The 16910-nt window shown below is 33.3% G+C and overlaps 2 protein-coding genes across 3 annotated transcripts in view; one reads left to right on the top strand and one right to left on the bottom strand.

Moving 5' to 3' along the window:
* Nucleotides 1-2784: 2784 nt before the first annotated feature.
* LOC105322549 (universal stress protein Sll1388) lies at nt 2785-9218 on the bottom strand. The gene is made up of 4 exons (XM_011421321.4): nt 8825-9218; nt 4414-4509; nt 3415-3521; nt 2785-3137 (listed from the first exon to the last, which is right to left on the bottom strand). The coding sequence occupies exons 1-4, from the start codon at nt 8967-8969 to the stop codon at nt 2931-2933; spliced, it is 555 nt and encodes a 184-aa protein (XP_011419623.2). The 5' UTR covers nt 8970-9218; the 3' UTR covers nt 2785-2930.
* A 1408-nt stretch (nt 9219-10626) lies between these two features.
* Nucleotides 10627-16910, top strand: part of LOC105322559 (NACHT domain- and WD repeat-containing protein 1) — a 24970-nt gene continuing 18686 nt past the window's right edge. For both annotated transcript variants that reach the window (XM_066082866.1, XM_066082867.1), the window contains exons 1-9: nt 10627-10803; nt 11797-12230; nt 12659-12861; nt 13944-14056; nt 14417-14628; nt 14828-14956; nt 15275-15400; nt 15778-15983; nt 16382-16524. In XM_066082866.1, coding sequence (XP_065938938.1) covers nt 10754-10803; nt 11797-12230; nt 12659-12861; nt 13944-14056; nt 14417-14628; nt 14828-14956; nt 15275-15400; nt 15778-15983; nt 16382-16524 — 1616 coding nt within the window. In that variant the 5' untranslated portion in view covers nt 10627-10753. The remainder of the gene's footprint in view (nt 10804-11796; nt 12231-12658; nt 12862-13943; nt 14057-14416; nt 14629-14827; nt 14957-15274; nt 15401-15777; nt 15984-16381; nt 16525-16910) is intronic.

Genomic DNA, 16910 nt, shown 5'->3' with positions numbered 1-16910 from the left:
TCGTATCTTATTGAAGTAAATGTACATCAATGGTGCATTTGAAACTACTCAATCTTTACCTTAAGGCGACTACGAGAAAAAAAGCTGATCAACTTGTGCCTATCTCTCTTTTATTGATTTCTCAGCTCGGCAGCTTGCACGTGTATAAATGTCTCCGTTGAGAATTAGTTGGTCAAATGCGCCGGGCATTGTTTTATCAGGGAAAATCATCTAACGACAATTAGGGAGGCTAACGTGCATATAAAGACAGAGAGACGAGACTTGTATGTAGCAGCACGTTGTCAAAAATTATAAGTTAGAAAAGTGAGTGTACTGAAACTCATTACAAATTGCCCCGCCTTGTCCTTTATTCTGTTACTTATATTCTTACCTATAGTGACTGAAGGGTTGTGTTGGCAATACGTATAAAAACCTTTTTTTAAATCCCGTACAACGAACATGTCTCGGAATGCCGACGACACGTGTAGAAGAATTGGTCGTAGATGACAAATTTCTCTCGAGGCATAATCCATACCTTAATTTTATTTCCAGGTATCCTTTTATTACATTGGGGGTGTATATATTTCCATATTTTAATTCAAGTAATGAGTTATAGATTATTCAGATAAAAGACCCATCGATTGTGAAAATGCTAGAACGTTGATGTTCATATACTTTGTAAAATTATTCTTTTCACAAAAACGAATTATAAGCTCAAATTTAACCGCAAAGCTATGGGAAACGTATTCAAAACTCGGCCTTTTGTTTTTGACGTGTAAATTTAAACAAAAGTTCCTTGAGGGCTCTTTTGTTATATACCTTGTCTGTATGTACATGTATTACTGTAATAAAGAACTTAATAATATATATATATATAACGCACTTTGCGTTAGATTTGGGACCAAATCAACCCACTTTGAGAAAAATGTTCATTTGGGTCCAGGTCAACGCACTTTAAAATTTTTACTTTACAAAGTGCATTATGAAGGTGCATGAACATATTTCACTATCAAGACACTTAACGCATTTTGAAATTACAAATTCTGATATTTAATTTATTTACCCTTTCGTTTTTAGTCTGACAATGCATCATTCAAATTGATTACAGGAAGAAGGCCCCCTACCCATCATCTTTACTTTCTAATCATATGATATTTTCAAACTGGAGAAAACGTAAAGATAAGCGTTACTGTAAATACACTACAGTGATATTGAGTTTCTTCCATGATATGTTAGAAAATATGTAAATGCAACAACATTAATCTTCCCAAACCATTATACAAATACAAATAAGTTATTTGATATATGTTTTACATTGACTTCCATAATATAAATCATTTTCGTTTTTAATTTAACCTAATGTTTTGTTCGAGATGATAGATTTGTTTTTAAAGGAGTAGTTTTGCAGCATACATATTCACAAGTATAAAATCAACGTCTGTCAAACCGAATTAGACTGTAAAACAAAAGATTTTTTAAAAGAGATACTCTTATCCGGTATTTTTAATAAAAACAAATTAATTATATGAAATTGCCCTAGTGATTCTTCACCCTCAGTTACCTGGAATTCTACAAATTTGTCCAGCGTCGCGGAGTCCTGCCCAAGGTCCCTCTTCATTCTCTCTAGACAGACCATCCTCTGGTGAACTTCTCAACGCCTTCGATCTCTCTCACTACTCTTTACGAATTCTATTCGTCTGAGTTTTGATTTACATCAATAGACAACCTTGCGTATCAATTGAAGTTATATTCAATTTCAATATTGATGTTTTGGGGTTGATGTTCTGAGTCTGAGAGAGAGAGAGAGAGAAAGAGAGAGAGAGAGAGAGAGAGAGAGAGAGAGAGAGAGAGAGAGAGAGAGAGAGAGAGAGAGAGATCCTTTGAAATGCCACTATCTTGTAAGGACTAAAAACGAGTAATATGGGGAAAAAAGCACTGCATGCTGAGAGACAACATAGTGGTACGTGGTGATATCATGGCAAATTGTGCATTATGTTCCGAGAGACTTCCGAATGGAGGAACGATCATATTTCCCAGTATAAATATTTCTAAGAAAAGATGTTTTTTCTTCTTGTTAATTTCTTCAGGTTAAAAAGATAACACGTCAAAACAGAGAAATATTGGATCTTATTGTTTCTTGTATCGATTTCAATGTGTGCTTCGGTGAAGGATATAGATCTATTGTATTTTTATTACAATCGTTGACGGGTATGTATATTTTCATTACAATTCGTCAAAATGTTGCGGAAATTGTAACCTTGCATGGTACGAATTGTAAGAGTGAAACAGTGAACAGTGGAGCTACTGAAGTTACATCAATCTCATGCATTGTCACGTATCACTTGATGAAAGGCGTGATGCTTTTACTAATGGCTCATCAATCTACCAGTGAGGAATCTTTATGGATTGCTAGCATATATATGAACTCTATGTCGGCGGGTGTACACTATACTTTTCATGTATATAGTGATACATCCCCATCATCTGTGTTAATTTACACGGAGTCTGGATAGTAATGCTACTAAGTAATCGACGCAATGTGGGTTTTTTTCTGTCAAGTCTTCGATGGCCTTCAAGGTTGTACTCGGCAAATAGACGTGTATGTCGAACTCGACTCTGTTGGATTTGCTACACAGTAAATAGCACGGATGAAAAAATCGGATGAATAGAAGTTGAAACGCCATGTGTTTCCAAAATATGCATCTTCAGAATGTAACAAATCTTATATCGTAATGTAAGGTATAGAACTATAAAAAAATATCAGTAAAATCTATTCAACCCCCCCCCCCCCATAAAAAAATAAAATTCTTTACATGATATATATCCTTTAATACACTTTTTAGGACATGATTACATGATAATAAACAAACACATCTTGTCAAGTACAGAATCTTTTACCTTCTAAATCTCTGAAAGCGGATTTTCAGCAATTATTTATAACAAGAGTGACGTCAATTAAATGATTGATGACGACACACAAGTACAGGAATGTCCGCGTGGTGTATCAAGTAATCACTGACACTACCCAGCAGAGTTCTCCTGAGTTTACCGTGACCCCTACTTCCGGTGACAATCATGGTTGCGTTCAGCTCCTTGGCTACATTGATTATTCCCTCTCCGGGCTTGCAGGCGTGAGTACTTCTGACGCTTCCATTAATCTTTTGGCGAGGAAAAGAACAAAAGAAATTAGTCGTCATTTATCACAAAAGTAGAAGATCCAAGAAAACAACGCAGCTAATAAAAAGATGAATATATAAATGAAAAATCTAAACACCAAAAAGGAAAACACCTTTTCAGTTAAAATTAAAATATTGAAAAAAAATGAAAACATAATATAATAAAACAACGAATAGATAATTTAAAATAAAAAAATGAATTAAAAAACCAAACAAACCAGGCTTCCATAAAACATTAATAATAGGTACGGAAAATTACCTCTAGTTGTCGTAACACTTTAGTAAACGTCTGAAGTTTCTTCTGTATTTTTTCTATTTCATGTCGGAATATAGTTTGAAAGGCATCGATATCTTCTGTGTTAGGCGCTAAAATATATGGAACAATATTATGACTCTAAATGTTAGCTCCCAGTGTTTTAGATTGCAATGAATACTTAAAACAGGAAAGATGCTCAAGTTCACAAGGGTTATAACTATTAAAGCATATATGAAAATATAGTTAATATATAGATAAACTAAAATAACCACATTCTGTTAATATTTTTTATCTCAATATTTTATTAACAACGCATTTTGTTTGCAATGACATAATGATACAGAGATTAAGGAGACGAGTAATTATAATACTATAATGTCTTTTTAAAGCAAATCGAAGGAACAGATATAAATGGTTCTCAAGAGATTCAAACCAATCACTTCTGAAGCGCCTACTGTCTCCTTGAGGCGGTGCCTTTTAGATTATTGCTACTTGTATCAATATCAACCGCTCACCGTCACATTGGGCTCAACTTTTGACCCTTTCATTTTTACTTTACATAATTTGATTACAAGTCAAGTCTAAAAGAAAATGTATCCTTATAAATGCTACAAATATAATTGGTAGAATATCTGATTTATAATTATTTACAGTCGATCGATTACAATCAATTTTTTTTTCTACTGGACTTCATTGCTTATTATTTTTTTTCTTCTAATTTTTACATTGTTATAAAATAAGTGATAAATCATACCACTGAGAGATTATCTAATTTAATTTTGATTCTATAAGTCATGACCATGCTTTAAAATAAAGCTAGAGCTCTATAGATAAAACGTCTTTACCAGACCAGAGTGCAATTACCTCAGTCTAAAAATGACGAATCGACGAGCTTACACAGACAACAAACTAGAAAGAAATTAGCATATACAATGACAATACGGCTAGAATAGCAAAGGTTAAACAAAAGTCGTACGTACGTTTGAGGATCACGTGACTTACTTTGTAGCCACTGGGCGGAAGTGAAGATCTCGCTCATTTCTACGGCGTATACAAGAACTACTACGTCTTCCGGTCTGTGACATTTTGAGGCGTACCCTAGGTAAAAAAAAATTGAAGAACTGTAAGCTTTTAATGTTTAGATACTTACATGTATAAGAAAAACATCAACTGGAAAAATGTGAGACATATATTTACGAATCAAATGGTGAACCTGTTTGTAAAAGAACATGATATTTGTATATTTGTATATATCAAACCACGTGAAAAGAGAATATTCAATTGTCATTTCTAGTTTTTTTTATTGTTCTTTCTGTATTTTTTTCTTTATTGTCTATATCTTCACAAAGTTTTTGTTCTTGATATTTAACTCTAAAAATAAATTTTGAAATGTGCTCCAACAAAAAAGCAAACCAAAGAAATTATCATTTATAAACACAGATTTTTTTCATAAGCGCAAAACGTAGATATATGACAACGACCTTTAAAGGGTACTGTTTTATAATGTCATAACAAACTTGATTAAACCAATCAAATGGCATGTTTCACTTTTCTGTAGGTGATATTGTAACGGCATTGTAAGGATTATTATGATTGGCACATTAACATTGTATATAAACTTCTCTTTGATGTAAAAAATAAAATTCATAACTTATAAAAGGGTGATGAACGATGGATGAATTGATGGATGGATGGATGGATGGAAAGATGGATGGATGGTTGGTTGGTTGGATGGATGGATGGCTGAATGGATGGATAAATGGATAAATGGATGGATCGATGGATGGAAAGAGATGTTTCTACAACAATGACAGAGTAAAGTTAAGCATAATTAAATTACAAGTCATGAAATAATAAAAACAAAACATAATCAAAACCGTTAAAACATTATTGAACACTATTTAAACAGTTTACATTCACGAGGTTAAAAAAAATGGGCAATTTAGAAAATAATGTAATATTTTGATACTCGACATTGCTTTTTTAAAGCACTCACATGAGATTGGGCTTATATTGTATTCAAATATAGTTTTTTTTAAACGGGATTGTAAAAAATATAGAAGCCTGAGTATGAAAAGCATAAACTGTATCTTTTAGTATTCATCAGGAGTAAAGACATGGCCTTGCATGCCTTCATATTTGGTGAATGCCACGGAAGACCCTTAGTTTATGACACGAGCTCCCTACTTCCTTTTACACCGTTATGTCATTAATGTCTGTCATCCACAAAACATTGAATTTTAAGGTTTTTTTTCTCTAATACAACATCTCGATAAACAAAACCTCATTAATGTCGCTCTAAAGTGCGGGGCTAATGGGACTTTTATTGCAGTTAATGAACACCGCGGCATATCACGCGAGGAGGTTTCCCGCCATCACTGACCATGCTGAAGCAGAGCTATTCAGATCCGTATCTGCGCCAATCAAGAACGCATCTTCCGTCGATCTGGAACATAAATGTCCATTAAGGCAGTCTATGCACTCTTGTTTTGGTCTGGGTCTCACCAGCGCTTAATACTTAGACATATGGCGCACGTCTAAGTGGTGTTTGATATTTTTTCCTGCAGATCATACACCTCAAAACTGTCATAGTCTACTTGTAAGACTTATGTCCCAGTGGTGATATTATACACACCATAGACGTCGCCGTAATCGAGGGTCATTTTAATTAAGAAAAAAATACTCTGTGGTTGATGTTATATCCATTTTTAAATAAAAACATGCAAAAGATCTTGACATGGTCTATTGTGACCATTTTAAAAATACATGCACCATGTAGCGTACTTTGAGATTCACCCTTATTCATTCCGGATCTTACATTAATAGGTTCTTGCAATAATCCAATTAGCACTTAAAGTACTTTGACTTTAAAAGGATGGTGAATCAACCATGATTTCCATTTCCTCTTTTAAAACCATATACAGAAATCGTTTACCAACATCTTACTTACAATGTATAGAAACCAAACAATGGATTGTTCAGCTAACTGCTGAATATAAAAAATGTAAAAACAATCATGGCAAAATGATCTTTAATAACCTTAAATAGCTTGAAAAAATAAAACTATTGTAAAATGTACTACGTGTTGAATATCAATTAGTGTCAAATGCATTTAGTCAATTCCGTCAACAAAAATAGTCTGTTCATTGTTCGGATGATTCTCAATTCACAAAAACATTCCATCAAATGTTAAATCTCGGGACGACCCGTCGAGGCCTAACACAGAAACCATTTCCTGAGCATCGCATGTCCCGCAGAAATCGCTGTTAATATTTGATAATGACTCGGGAGTGTGATGCAATTTTACCTCGATCAATAACCACAGATTGTATGCGTTGAGTATCAGTTTTCGCATTTATTTCACAGAAATTATTCAAAATAATCTAAAATTGAATGCAGGAATCAGGCGAATTAAAACATAAAAAATCCTTTCATAAATTGGCACTCGTTTTTCGGTTAACACCGTACAAGTGCAGAATAAGGTGGATTTGGGTATAGAAAAGGGGGCGGGGGGGGGGGTAAAATTTAAAGGATGCCAGAACAATATTAGGCCTAGGAGCAAATTTTCGGCGAAGATTTCTCATTTTCTAGTGTGATATATGCATTTGCACAGTTTATTTTAATTACCGTGTTTTTATATTGTTTTGATCGTAAAGAAGTCTATCCTCAAGTAAACTGTTGATATTTCGATGTCGATCAGCACTTTACGCATGAATCAATCAATTATCTAATCGATCTGCACTTTACGCATGAATCAATCAATCATCTATAATCGAAAACATTCGCGTCGGTTGACAATGGTTTTCGAGGGGTGTTGATTTCAGCTTTTATCCTCCCAAACAGACACTATTTATTTTGTTATACTGAATGTCTTAATCTTAAAGAAAACTTAACTGCCTTTACATAGGAATAACGTAAATTCTACGGCGAACCGTACGCGCATAATTTTCGCGCATGTAACAATATATAAATAGTGCCTGTTTGGGAGGGTAACAGTTGAAATTGACACCCCGAGGAAACCATTGTCAACCGACGCGAAGCGGAGGTTGACAATGGTTTTCGAGAGGTGTCAATTTCAACTGTTATCCTCCCAAACAGGCACTATTTATTTTATTATACTGAATGTCAAGATTTTAGAGATTTTTTTACTGCTTTAATATAGAAATGACGTAAATTCTACGCCGAACCGTACGCGCATGATTTACGCGCATGTAACAATTCGTTGTGTTACCCGTTGCTAAGTGTGTTGCTAACGCTGAGGGTAATAGAACGGATTATCAACTGCGTCTTAACCAATCAGATTTCAGTATTTAACATGAAAGTATAATAATTTTTAATGTTACCCGTTGCTAAGTGCGTTGCTAACGCTGTGGGTAATAGAACGGATTATGAACTGCGTCTAAACCAATCAGATTTCAGTATTTAACATGAAAGTATAACAAAACGGATTATCAACTGCGTCTAAACCAATCAGAGTTTAATATTTAACATGAAAGTATAATAAAAAGGAATAATGCATGACAGGAAATTTCAACGACATCAACAGAATTGTAGATCTCCTCTTTATTAATCAGGACAGTTTGTGCTTTTTGATCAGACTCAAATCAATCAAAAATAATATTTAAATCATTTTAAACAATTTATGCGTCAACATTTTCGTAAGTCAAAAGCTTTTATCTAATGGCCATAATTTTTTTGAAGCAGCTTATGGACGCAAGTCATTTTATAATAAACCATGACATCACATATAAGTATTTGTAATAAATAGCAATAATTATTTTATTATTTTATTTCAAATTTTATGTATTTTTTATTATATAAATCTTGAAGACAGTACAAATTCGACTCATATTCCAAGCGACTAATTTTCACGATCAAAAGATGAATTCGATAGTGTTGCAAAAATAATTTTTCAAAATAATTGAAAATTGAGAATAATATAGTTCTTTCTTCAAGATCTTAGAGTATTTTGACTACAAAACTTAAACGCAATAGCGAACACAAACGGCATCTTAAGGAGCTTCAACGGTCAACAAATTTACCATCAGATCTACAAAACCTTTCAGATGTGATTTTTTTTCCCTATGAAGTATTATTAAGAAGAGAAATAATCCAAAAATTTTACATTTTAAATTTGGGTATTCGACTATATTTTTATATTAGAGCTCTTTTTCTAAAGAAGACCAATACAGTCTAAAAATGGCCAAGACAGTCCAGCCCTCTTAAGTATGCCAAAAAGGATACAAGTTAACAGTACGTAAGGGCATTCCATAAATTCATAATTTATGCCATCATATGCAATATTGGCTCTTTACTTAGTCTTTGAGCAACTGGTAGTCATTTGAGTCTTTGATATAAAGAAAAACTGGAAAGGAAATATAATCGTATATAAGATACAATATAGTGAACTCACACTTAAGGGCGTTAATAGCAATGTCACTCCCGTCCATGGCGAATATGACAACATTTCCCTTGGTCTGAATGGTCTTCTTGGCCTGTCCCGTGGGGTTGGGCTGCTTGTCCGGTGATGCAGTCTCCGTTACGGTACTTTCCGCCATTTCGACTCGCTATTTCTCTGTCGCCAGGCGCCGAAGTCCCTTTTCGTCACAGACAGTTTTTCCGTGCGGAAGTGTTATCAAACTTTCAGGTTTTTCTGAGGCACACGAAGCCCGTAAATTCAGTCTGATGCTTAAGCCGTAGATCGATCCAATATTTAATTCCATCGTATGGTTCCTTTCTCCGGAACATCACGGTTTATTTTGATCGGCACGCTATACATCTCGCTCACCGATACCACGGAGTAGTCCGTAGAAGAAACAATGGGCGGCTCGTTGCTGACTACACCAGCGACTTCATTAGTCTCGCTCACACTCAGGAACACTACTCACTTATTTAGCTCCAATAAATATTCTATGATGTCTGCGACGAAACCGGTTCAACATCTCTACATAAATATTGGCGACTATCTACATTATTCGTACGTGTTGCCGTGTGTTTGAACTGGAAAAAATTATTTTAAAAGATCAAGATGTTGATATTATTTTTAAGTAAAAACTATTCCTGATAACTTCTTTCTATTAATGGTTTTTTTTTTTTGCAAGATACGATCACGGCAACATTTAATTATGTTGTTTTGTTATCCAGACAATCAACGCATGTCCATGACGTCTGGAGTCAGACCTTCTTTGCCTTAGCATTGTTTACATGATGATTCATTTGAGATATGCCAGGAGATTGCATTTTAATTGGAGGATAACGACTTTCAAATAGTTATTCATCGCACATTCGTTGCACTAAATAATCGATCTTAGCTCAGCACACTATTGAGTCATTTTCTTTTAAAATGCTCATCTTATTGTTATTTACATATCAATTTCAGTATTGAAAATATGATTAGAAAAACTGAATTTTATTCAACCAAATACTTGAAGTTCATTCATTCATTCATTCAATAAAAATAAAATAAATGATCAATCATTAAAGAAAGATGAATGATAAAATAAGTTAAAAAAATAATTAATCCAAAATAAACAAGAATAAATAATTCCATAGATACATTAATAAAAATTAAATATTGATATGCAAATCCGACATACAAGTAATAATACGTCAATAATTATGAACTCAACGTGTTATTGATCGTTCAATTATCCCAATCCGTGATACATGTAATTGAAGAAACTCCTATAAGGAAACAGCTTCATTTTACTTATGAATGGATGAAATCTGCAATGGAAATTTAAAGTATAGATTTTCTACATTTGAGAAATAAGTTAGAGAGTAGCATAAACAGACGTCAAGTTTAAAATCGATCATCATGCCTAAAATAAAAAAAATTAATTTACTTTCAGGATACGTGTTCATCGAATATAAAATGTCAACAATTACATATAAACTGTAGGTACGTGGCGAGTGTTACTAGCTTAAAATCACTTTATATGTAATCATAGTTAATATATATGTCATGCCCCATGAGGCCCTAATTTGGAAAATCTATTCTATTCTATTTATTCAACATTGATGGAGTTGGTTTGAATTTATTTTAAGCCAGGCTACGTATATTATTGGCCCATACCGACGTTTAATCCAGCTTTCGGTCTTCCCTGTAGAAAAAAAAGGGCGAGTTTCTGGTTGAGTGACTATCATTAGAAGATTGTTTAAATGTCCCAGGCCCGTAGTCTACTTTCTGATCAATACTGTAAGTAAACAAGCGTGTTGCCATTACACACACAAACAAGCATGGCTGACTATAGCGATCACGCTCAGATACTGAAAATAGTTTTTTACACGTGCTATATTATTAGCGTCGCCGGTTGTTGTGGTAACATGTAATTCACTGAGCATGTACCAAGAATACCTACGCAAGTTTAAGGATGTTGTTCCGGCTGTCTGGTAAGATAACTCTGAACACAGATAAACATCAACTTGATAAACAACATTTAAACTGGGTAAATAAAAAAAGGGCGGTTATCCTTACGTGTTTTAAAGGAGAGATAGAAACACAATTAAAAGTGATATTAAGTTTATATTTGTGCTCACACATAAAGAAATATGTGATGTTAAATGTAATGAATATATTAATTATATGCAATAAATATATTTCAAACGTATTTTAGAGATATTGATTGTTGCATGACCTGATTTGCTTACTTTGTTTAAGACTAGACAAATTCAAATCAATTTTTAAACTGTGTTATTTAAAAAAGAGTATATATTTTTTTACTGTATCTGGACAAATTCAAGATGGAACGAAAACGTTTCAAAGTTTAGAAGATCGAAAAAAAACCACGAGGCGAAAGTAACCCTATATAGATTATGTGATGTATTATCTAAATTTTTTGGGATTTAAGCCGCCGATGCATCAATCATATTTGTAAACACAAATCTCAACAAATTACAGAGTTTTCCATTATAGCTTTAAACATTTGCTGTCACTGTGTAGAAGGCCGGGATACTATTAAAACAGTTGTTCTTACTTCAACTTTAGGATGATAACAAATCTTTAAGGCTGAGGATCGTAATCGCAACTTTTTTCGCAGAGAAAACAGCCGAGAATTTGCGATTGTGTGGATGGGAGAATCTTTCCCATTTTTGAATGCTACAATTACACCTCCGAGTAAAACTATCTTTAAAATATATACTGTAAATTCCTTATATTACGCGAGTACTTAATTCCGCGATCCCGCTGGTTTCTACCAAATCGCGAGAATATAAAATCGCGAACGTTGAACTTTTCTCCTTATTTCTTATAGTTTTCAACTCTCAGAAAATAATGGCGAGATTTTAAAATCCGCGAAGGATGCTTCTCGCGATTTTTCGCGGATATTAATTCCTCGCGTTTAATTAGGAATTTACAGTAGTTGTTCTTTATGAATTCTTTATCAGTCACAAAAACCCAGACCCGTCGAACGAAGCGAATACCGATGGAAGAAATTTATCCTACAATTCGAAAAATGGCGGACAACAAACGACTAGATCAGGAGGTAGTAAGGCGCTGGATAAGAGCACTTCTCAGGCAGACGTAAGCAATGGCGGCACATCTCAAAATTCGCAAGCGGCGACAACGAATTCCGACCAGACAGGGGAGGTAATTACTATTCCTGTCACCAGGGGGCAGATCACACCGGAAATGGTAGGAAGGGGCAACAAAATAGATTCCTTGACGGACTTCAAGGTTCTGATCTCCCTGCGCATGTCCAGTAAAATTCAGCAGGAGACTGATATTAACCTCGCCCGTCGGGCTTACGGCGGAGATATGTCACTCGAGTACCCGTCGTCTGCAAAGATTGTCAGAATTTTTACCAGTAGTACGTTCACCGGTAAGACTCTATTAACTTTGTCTTCTTATATGATATTTACTTTGATTCAGTAAGGTAACTGTCATTTCACTGTATTGACTTGGAAGCACTAAAATCGCTATGAATGTACATGTACATTTTGATAAGTATGCAGACAAGTATTAAAACAATTTTCTTGAATGTGAGCAGTAAAGTCATAGTAATTCCAGTCTTGTTACTGAAATCTTACTTTGTATAATCAAAGTTATTAAGTAAAAATGTGATTTATCAATTTAAAAAATCTTTCGTGGTTTTGATTTCTTTAATTATTATCATCGAAGTAAACTTGAATGATTTGTCGAAGCCTAAAAAGCATGTCTTACTGCAAAAAAACCACAACAAAACAATTGCTTCTAAATATATTTTTGATATTTAACAAATGCATGCATTAAATGTACAATGAACTGCAGATACGAAGTTTGAGCGGAACACTTGGATGGAGAAAGCGTATTCCCGCCTCAAGCGATACTGTCAGGCCCGGGGGTACGAGTTCCAAGTAGTGGACATGCGATGGGGGGTGAGAGATGAAGCCACGGACGATCACAGAGGGACAGAGCTTTGTCTGAGGGAGCTGGAGCTGTGCCAAACCTTGTCCACGGGGCCAAACTTTATTGTAAGCTATGCCACCGAACAATTCTCTAACATTGACTTTAAAAATAAGGGGTTTGGTGGGGGTCATTACATTTAGTTGTCATTTATATGACATAATAAGAATTGTAGCATTAATTTATTTTACACGAGAAGGTAATTCAGTTACAAAATTTGCTCTAGAAGGATGGTCTTGAATATGCAGATTATTGAAGACCAGATTCGCAACTGATACTTGTCTAAAATGAAGGTAGTAAACAACAGATAACCATGAATTTTCATTTAGTTCTATTTTTCTTAAAATTCAATATATTGTTATTTAAAATAAAATCTATAGATAGGTAAATTTGAAAAAAATTCCATGCAACCTGACAAATTTTGCCCACATCGGCTTAAACTTACCATTTGAATTTGAATCAATGTAAATCAATTTTTAAGAAGAACATTTGCAACACTTAACCGTCTATGAAAAGAAATTGTATGACTCAAATTTGAATAAAAACAAAACATGTTTAGCTGTATAATTGTCGATAAACATTCTAAATATTATATTCGATCTTTGATTTTTAGATATGACCTTGAAATTTTATGGGCATAAAGTCTAAACACTGGTGATGGCTATGTCCAAATTTCAGGTCTTTGCTATGAACGTAACACATGTTACACATCTGTAAATGATAGAAGGCTTAACAGCATAGAAATCAAATGTCATTAAACACAATTCATATCGAGGCATAAATATCAAAATGCGCAGGACCTCAATTTTTTTTCTGCATGGCGAGGATAAATATTATATTGTTGTAATAAAATAATAGATTAAAATTAACTCTCACTAAATGATAAGCCATTATTTTGTTTATTTGAGAAAATATTTCAATTTTTTTTTTCACGGTTGTTTTGTACAAAATGTACCTGAAGAGTTCTTTTTTTTTCAAAACAGTTTTGTCCTATGAATTGTGGCTGGTCATTCTTGTTAAAAATTCATGCAGTGGTTCAAAGATGACATACTTACACGTTGAGTCTTACTTTTACAAAATTGATTGCAACTCGTTTTGAAGAAGTAACCACCAATATTTAAAAAAGCAACATGTTTTCTTAATTTTTTAGTCCTTGTTATCCCATAAATATGGTTACACCTCATTGCCAAGAGAAATAGACGCTGAGGAATTTCTGAAAATATTTACCAGTACAGAAAAAGACGACCAACATCTTCTCAATAAGTAAGATGACGTTATTTTTCATTATTAACCAATTTAAAGAAGTCCTCTTAGCATTCTATATTTCTAAGTTAAGATAAATTGCTTTTTCCCGAATAAGATAAATACTTTTTTACAATTTTGAATTATGTTTTACCTCAGATCAGAATTATCTAAATGATTTTATTTCTGGAGAATATATCTAATTCAAAACGAAAAATAAATAAATAAGTAAAATAAAAATTGAAGAAATCATTATTTATTCAAAACAAGAACTTTATAAAAATCTTTTTAAGAACGCCTTGAATATTTAAAAAAATAATAATTATAAAATGATGATGAAATTTCATATCATAACAACTATTTCTTTTCATATTCATTAAGATGGTACAAAAGGGACGATAACTCCTTACCACCGGTGTTTGTTCTACAAACTATTAGCAAGCTTCTTCCGGACTTCATGTCACGTGACCAGGAAAAAAAGAAAGCTGCCAAAAGCATATGGTGGAACGAAAGCGAGGCTCTTCAAAAAACGCTTACGGATGTCTCGAAGAAAGTGTTAGGAGAGAAAGAAGCAATGAAATACATTTTATCTAGTAAGTCAATAAATCAAAGAAATATTTATAAGCATAAATATTTTTCTGTGCGTTAATATTCCATCGGCTCAACTTCATCAAAATATCACTAACAGCTTTTTGCAAGTATGTTTCAGTAATTTGATAGGTAAAATTATATCAAAATTTTATAAATATTACTAGTATGCGTAGATATTGATGTTTTAAATGAATTCTATAGTTACACACTTGGAGGTCCTTAAAGGGGTTCTAGAAAGTAAAGATCCTAGCACCGAATGTCTCTGGTACAAACGTACAATAAAGGACATCGAACACCTGGAACCTAGCTGGCAACTTTCCAGATATATTGGTAAGTTAAAATGAATAATTATAAATGAAGTTTCTATTTATTTCCATTTATTAATCTATTGTGGGCGTTAATTTCCACTTATTGCCCAACTGACACAACATATTGCTCAAAGAAGTTGACACAACATTTTGCATAAATGCATGAAAGTGATAGGAATGACTTTTAAAGAATTCCCATTAAATTTTTTTTTGATAAGAATTAGTTACATGTATGTGTATTTTGTATGAAAAAAAAATACCAAAACACAAATCATGCATTTGGTCGTCAAAACCAATTCATTTTTCTCATAATTCTTAATATTTTGTTTTTCGTCGCTAGAATGTCTAGGTCCTGTAGAGAAATGGCAAAATTCTCGTCAACTTTTGGGTAAACTGAAACAAAAAATGTCCGACATTTTACCTACAAGCAACGTTCAAGAATATAATGTCTCCTGGACGGAAAAAGGTTGGTAAATTTTCTTCTTTAAGTAAGTTTTCTGCAGCGACGACAGGAAAAGCATTAGAGAAAAAGGGAAGCAGGAATCCATTCAGGTGTTAAACTATCTTCTATTTAGTTTAAAGTATAAAAGTAATATTTCGGTTAGGTTTTGTAAAAAATGAGCTGAGGAAAAAGAGAAGTAAAGATAAAATACAATAACAACTAGCAAAACCAAAACAAATGCAGAAAACAAAACTAAAGCAAAACAAAAATGAAAAGTACGAAAAAAAACCCAAACAAAACAAAATTAAATGAAAAAAAAAGAAAGAAAAACAAATGGTGTTGTGTGCTATATTTGATTAATAAATGATCATGAAACATCTCGTCTATTCACTATTGTACAGGTATAGACCCAACAAGAGCTGACCACGCCGACTATCTGAATAACATAAACGACGACTTTGAGCAGAAGATGATGAAGATGATAGGTTCAGCTATCAACAAGAAAGAGAATGCAGGGACACAGGAACCTCTTTTGCAGGAGTGTCTCCAGCATCTTGAGTTTTGTCAAAGGAAATCACAGGCCTTTGGACGAAGTGATGATCTCCAGGTAGAGGGGCAGAGATGCCTAAACAGTTGAATATCTGTAGTAGTAATTATAGAGAAAAACAATGTTGACCCAACTTGTTTGAATAATTACTTCATGTTTTAATAATTGCATTTTAAGTTTAAGAATAAGTAAATATAAGTAAATATAACTGTCAACTCAAATTTACGTTTGTTTTGGTGTGACCATATTGGCAGAAGACTTTTTAAGTTATTGATATGTCACATTCCTTACGCTTTAGAAGATATTTTTGTAAGATGACCTATAATCACAAATGTTAACTTTGTTAATTATCAGTGGCAAATGTTTAGCCTTGATGCATATCAAACAATCTCACGACTGATACTTTTTTATTGCCAAAAAGACTTTCTTTCTTTCTTTCATATGTCACTTTTTTCCAGAAAATAAAAGCATATCTAGAAGGTTCAAGCAATTTACCTTTTGTCGTTCACGCAACTTCCGGATCTGGAAAAACGACAGTTCTTGCAATGGCGGCTTCCAAAACAAAGGCTTGGTTATCTGCCAATGTTTCAGTTGTTGTTAGGTATGAGGGAACGCTTATTTAAATATCATCAATTGGTTTTGTTATAATAAGAAGGGTAAAAAATAAAAGTTTCTGATTCCTAATTAAGATTTTGCATTCATATTTAAACTTGATAACTTGAAAAACGACTTGATTTATAAATAACGTTTTGATATTTATAACTTTAAAAATACCAAATTAATGCGACAAAAATATTTTATTTGACAAACAATAGCTCGATGGTTTAAAAAAATAAAACCAAATGGATTAAACTGCTTAAAGGATTTAAAAAGCCACAAAATTTCATACCCCATAACCCTAATCAATGATTTAACAGTACCATGATTATTTTACTAATGAATGAAACGAAAATCCTGATACGTACGAAACAAAATAGCCACATTAGA

Source organism: Magallana gigas, chromosome 4 (assembly GCF_963853765.1).
Source record: "Magallana gigas chromosome 4, xbMagGiga1.1, whole genome shotgun sequence".
Lineage (NCBI taxonomy): Eukaryota > Metazoa > Mollusca > Bivalvia > Ostreida > Ostreidae > Magallana > Magallana gigas.
The sequence above is the reverse complement of the archived record's forward strand: the minus strand, read 5'-3'. Positions and strand labels throughout refer to the sequence as shown.

What these genes read in the sequence shown, in the direction of transcription:
- LOC105322549 (XM_011421321.4), bottom strand. Translation starts at nt 8,969, where the DNA reads ATGGCGGAAAGTACCGTAACGGAGACTGCATCACCGGACAAGCAGCCC. An exon ending in TGCTATTAACGCCCTTAAGT is followed by an intron (nt 4,510 to 8,824) that starts GTGAGTTCACTA and finishes TTTTTTACCTAG; the next exon opens with GGTACGCCTCAAAATGTCAC. An exon ending in TTCCGCCCAGTGGCTACAAA is followed by an intron (nt 3,522 to 4,413) that starts GTAAGTCACGTG and finishes CATATATTTTAG; the next exon opens with CGCCTAACACAGAAGATATC.